Genomic DNA, 5,672 nt, shown 5'->3' with positions numbered 1-5,672 from the left:
TTGTATTCAATATTGACTGCTAAATAATAATTTAAACAAAATTTGATTTACAACGAAAGAATATTTGTTACCTTAGCTTGTAACATTATATATATATATAAACAAATACACGTGACGAGTTTAGGAACCACATCCACTTCAAGTATTTAGATAGTTCATAATCTGCGGGTCGCGGGTTCGATTCCCCGTCCCACCAAACATGCTCGCCCTTTCAGCCATGGGAGCGTTATAATGTTACAGTTAACCCCACTATTCGTTGGTAAAAGAGTAGCCCAAGAGTTGGCTTTCACTGCTAAATTAGTGACGGCCAGCGCAGATAGCCCTCATGTAGTTTTGCGCGAAATTAAAAAACAAACAATCTATTTATAATGTGTTACTGGTTTCAGGAAAGCAGACAATAATTCGTTAAATGTACTGAGCTTGGGTACAATAATTCGTTGAATATCCTGAGCTAGGACACAATAATCCGTTAAACGTTCTGAGCTAGGGTGCAATAATTCATTGAATGTCCTGGGCTAGGATACAATAATCCGTTAAATGTTCTGGGCTCTGATAAAATAATTTGTTAAATATTCTTGGCTAGGGTACAATAATACGTTAAATGTTCTAGGCTAGGGTACAATACTACGTTAAATGTTCTAGGCTAGGGTACAATAATCCGTTAAATGTTCTAGGCTAGGGTACAATAATATGCTGAATGTTCTGAGATAGGGTAAGTAATATGGTTAACCTACTCAAGTACAGTGTAGTGTTTCAGATATATAATAAAACTAACATGACTAAAGTCGGTTTTTACATTTTTAGTACTTGAAAATACCGAGATAGTTGATTTTCATAAACTTGAAAACATGAAATTTTAACTAATTGGATGTTTGACATGATTCACAAGTTATAACTCATCCCATTACAAATAGTTTTTTTATTATTATAATGGCAAGGCTATGATAAAATAATTCGTTAAATGTTCTGGGCTAGGGTACAATAATTCGTTGAATGTCCTGGGCTAGGATACAATAATCCGTTAAATGATCTGGGCTATGATAAAATAATTCGTTAAATATTCTGGGCTAGGATACAATAATACGTTAAATGTTCTGGGCTAAGGTACAATACTACGTTAAATGTTATGGGCTAAGGTAATTGATCTCCCATAATGTCAATACAGAAAAAGAAAATTCAACATTTCTTAGATATAGCTAAAAGCTAGCATTTTAGTTAAAGTAATTGAAACTGTATGTCTGAAATATTTATACTAAACAGGTTATAAAATAACAAGTTCAACTCCACAATGCCGATTACTTTGATAAGAAACCTTTTAACCACAACATTAGGTTTCTTTTTATTGTATCATAAAGAATAGACTGTTTACTTTCAATCTAGCCTTTTTTAATTTCAAGTACAAAAATAATAATTTTGTAGACTTCTCTGACAGACAAACTGACGAAACTAGTTTCATTTGGCTGTAACAAATGACAGTTTATATTCTTGTCGAGACTGTAACCGAAAAAAATTTTCTGGTAAGCTAAAAAAAAGCACACAACAGAATATGTCAAACAGCTATTCGAGATCTAAAGCACCAGTGATCTTGTTCTTGTTTAGATCATTTTTCGTGTTTATAGCATATTGACAAACAATCTTCCAGCGTCTCCTACTTAGAGTTCCAATTTCAATCATCTTAGATATGTTTTGTATTATTTGTTTGTTATTTGACTTTTAACAGATAATTGTTTCCGGGAAAGTTCAGATTTTCGATTTTTTTTAAGCAAAGTAGGTGAGATAGGTGTTTTCGTCCTTCGGTAAAGAAGAAAAATGTTTGTTCATTTTTCAGAATAAATCACAGCATATTGTAGCAATTATCGAATCGGTATCAATAAATCTAAAGCATTTGGAATATAATAAACGTTCTGGTTTTCCAGAGAAAATCCTTGATTCTTTCCAACTGCAAACCGAATCAATCACTCAGGCAAATGTTCCTTGAAGCACTCAATCAGGAAATATCGTGTAAAAATAAATTGATTAGGTCTTTGGGTTTTTGTCAAAATAGTATATATTTTTCTTAGTTTCATACTAAAAGGTTGATATTGATCATAAATTATTCTTAGATGATCTGACACTGAAGCAGAGACTCGCGAATACTTTAGTTCTGAAGATTAGAAAAACTAAATTTACAATGAAAGAAAAACAATAGCACAATAAATTATTAAACATAGGTAAATTGCAATACAATAAATACATCTAATCAATAAAAATAGTTCATACATTTTTCCTTTGTTATTTATAAATAAATAACAAAATATCATTTCAACACTCCTATGAAGTGGTCAGTGCAGAAGATATGACATGTCAAGTCGGACAAAACCTAACTTACCTCGAGTGAAATCTTTAAAGCTGCTCTCAGTCAAAGATAAATATAAATTAAACGTGCGCATATACAGACACGCATATATATATCTATACATACAGCTAGAAAATTTCAAGTTTAACTCCACTGTTTTGTGGGATTATTGTTCTATCATTGTCTCTTACAGAAATATTCACTGTTTATTTCGTCTTTGGGAAAAATATAAGCTCCAATTTCCTAGGAAATCACTAATACCCGATACCCGTGTTCGCTGGTTAACTGTCAGGATAACAGTCATCTGTGTAGTATCAAAGAAAAAAGCAGGATGACTAGTGTGAGTCCTGGAGCATAGACAAAGCTAATTGCTGGAGAGCAAGCCGAAACACTTCCCGATAGAGGGCCTTCTAAAGATGCAGCAAGAAAAAGAGATAGGGAGAGATCCGTCAAAATGGCGGGGCTGGTCATTTCTACCAAAGTCTTAATTTTTTCAGCTTCTTTCACACACGTTTCAACCTGTAGAAAAGTGGGTGTCGCTGTGATAGGGGTTACTGTGACAATTACTTCTGACTCTAGGCTGAGATATGAGAAGACGTCACACTCTGCTACTTTCACATAATATCGAAGTTTCTCTGCAATGGTCTGAACAACAACGGGTTTAACGTCTTGTACAGCTCTGACTACAATGTCTGCCTGATGTCGGCTAAAGAGGAACGCCACAACTGCTCCTGGTGGAAAGATGACGAAGTACATTAACGTATATAAATCGCATTCAACAAAGACAACAGAGTAAATCTTTCAGTAAAGGTAAAGTCATTCTTATGATTATAAAATTACATGGCGTCTGTATATGTCAGAAAAATTCTCTACATAATCACATACTTAAACATACTTTTGAGACACCTTTACCCATTATAAGTTCGCGTTTGTATCAATATTGTTTCTGTACAGTTGTCAATAGTAACACCCACACAGCTGTCATCAGTAACACGTAAGGTTGTGGTCAGTAAATCCAGAGAATTATCAGTAGTGACACTATTATCATCAGTAATGCATAGTTTCCATTAGTAACACACCCACAGCTTTCATCAATAATAATAATACCTAATATTGTCCTTGGTAAATCAAGGAGTTATCATTAATGACATTATTACATCACTAATGTCTAGTTATCATTAGTAACCCATACACACACGACTGTCGTTAGAACCACCTATAGTTGTGATCAATAATACCCAAAGTAGTCTTTGGTAACTCAGAGTTATCATTAATGATATTATTACTATCATAAGTAATGCAATTTTGTTATTCGTAACACATACTTAGTTGTAATTATCAATATCCAGATCAAGGTATAGTAAAACAATGAGTTGGTATTGGTACCACTAATCGTTTCATAATTTCCATTATTATAATAAAAAATTATAAAGAGTGAAGGATATTTGTCATATGTGCCACTCAGAAATGTGCAGGGAGACAATAAGTTGTCACCGACAACACAGATATCATAAAAATATATGATTGTCATCAACAAATCAGAATTGGAATTTGTCACAATAATACATTATCATCAATAACATCCACAATTATCAGCGTCAGAAGACCCAGAACTGAAACTATTGATATCCAGATGTCAACAGCAGCATCTACAGTAACCATTAGTAGCAACTAAATTTGTTGCCAATAGCACTCAGAATTGCCATCAGTAACACCTAGGTTTGTTACCAACAGCAACCAGAGTTGCCATTAATACCATCTATATTTGTCATCAGTAACACTTAGGGTTGTTACCAACAGAGATTGTATCAAGAACATTCACAGAGTAAACATTAGTATGATTATTTAAGTATAAAAGTTTCCTGTAACTCATAGGTAAATCAAAATTAACTACCTTAATCAAAAGCTTGTTTTTTTTTCTACAATTCTAATTTCGAAAACAAATGATAAAACTAAACCTAAAAGTAACAGTAAATAACTTATGTTATTCTATAACGATTGGCAACATATCAAATTAAGATATGTAATCTGTGTGACGTTATATTGCAAATACTACTTACCACACACAGGACAACAAGCTCCCGGTGGAATAACATTAGAGCAATGGGGTGAGGGCAATGGAGGGCAACGTATACCACTACATCCAAATCCTTTAGTAGTTTCGTTCCCTGTAACATAAGTAGTTAACTTGCTGGTAAGCAAATATGGAACAGCATCATCTCAATATGTACAGCTTGCCAAAAACAACAAAAGTTATACAATTCCATTATTGTTGATGTCTTTAAGAAATATTTATTTAAAACACAATCGATTTTTTGTTAGACGTTCAATCTTAATAGAACTTCTCCAGTTAATTTATACATAAGAGGGAATAAAAACAAACAAAACAATAGTCCATTAAATGTTCCGGAATAGAGTACAATAACCCGTTGAATGTCCTGGGCTAAGATAGAATAATGCGTTCAATGTTCTGAGCTAGGATAGAATAATCCGTTAAATGTTCTATGGGACATTATGGGAGATCAATTGAAATGCTTTTAAACTTACCACTGTATATTCAAATCAAAGACGTCAAATAGTCGAAATGATTTTTCTTATCTACTGAATTACTGAATAGTAAAAAAAAAATGTGCTTTACAAAGATTTTGAGATATTAGATTCATACATTGTTACGTTAGGCTTGTATGCGGAGAAAAGTTTCTAAAATCATTATTTTAACACAAAGCCAAATTTTTGAGGAAAACAAAAAATAAACCAGAAGCCTACTTTCATATTCTTCTCTTTGTTTCTCGTTATTCAAAAACGCTAAAAACCGGGTTTCGATACCCGTGGTGGGCACAGCATAGATAACTCGCTGTGTATCTTTATACTTAACTCCAAACAAAGAAAAAACCAAAATTCAAATTGACCGAATTCCTTCCAGATTTTTCTCAGGACGTAAAACCTGGCTGATAAAGAATATTACAGAACCAGGCATGATATTTTATTAGCAATAGTATCTTTTTAGCAAGATCTACAAATATTGTGGATGAGTCTCAGCTTAGGATGAAAGTTTAGACGATATAAAAATAGCTAAAGATGCAACTGTTTGGGGTTATTAAGAGGTGCCTTTCAAAAAAATTCTTGTAAATATATATTATAAAAAGTGTACTTAAATATAAACAGTCCTGTATGATGTTTGTAAAGAATATAACGTAGTTGTTTTAAAAAAATAGATTGGAAAAAACATATTTTATGGATGATATGTGCATTTGTAGATATTTCTATATTGTTGAATAATTTAACTTGCATAATTTTCAAACATGTGAAAAGAATAGTTAATTTTTTTTTTTTTTTT

The 5,672-nt window shown here is 32.5% G+C and overlaps 1 protein-coding gene across 1 annotated transcript in view; it reads right to left on the bottom strand.

Moving 5' to 3' along the window:
* Positions 1-1,143: 1,143 nt before the first annotated feature.
* Positions 1,144-5,672, bottom strand: part of LOC106468776 (reversion-inducing cysteine-rich protein with Kazal motifs-like) — a gene marked incomplete at its 5' end in the record, with an annotated part of 24,349 nt that continues 19,820 nt past the window's right edge. Inside the window, 2 exons of the mRNA XM_013929216.2 lie at positions 1,144-3,066; positions 4,396-4,526. Coding sequence (XP_013784670.2) covers positions 2,636-3,066; positions 4,396-4,526 — 562 coding nt within the window. The remainder of the gene's footprint in view (positions 3,067-4,395; positions 4,527-5,672) is intronic.

This window comes from Limulus polyphemus, unplaced genomic scaffold (assembly GCF_000517525.1).
Source record: "Limulus polyphemus unplaced genomic scaffold, Limulus_polyphemus-2.1.2 Scaffold3160, whole genome shotgun sequence".
In the NCBI taxonomy this organism is placed as follows: Eukaryota; Metazoa; Arthropoda; class Merostomata; order Xiphosura; family Limulidae; genus Limulus; species Limulus polyphemus.
This window is presented reverse-complemented; position numbering and strand designations above follow the sequence as displayed.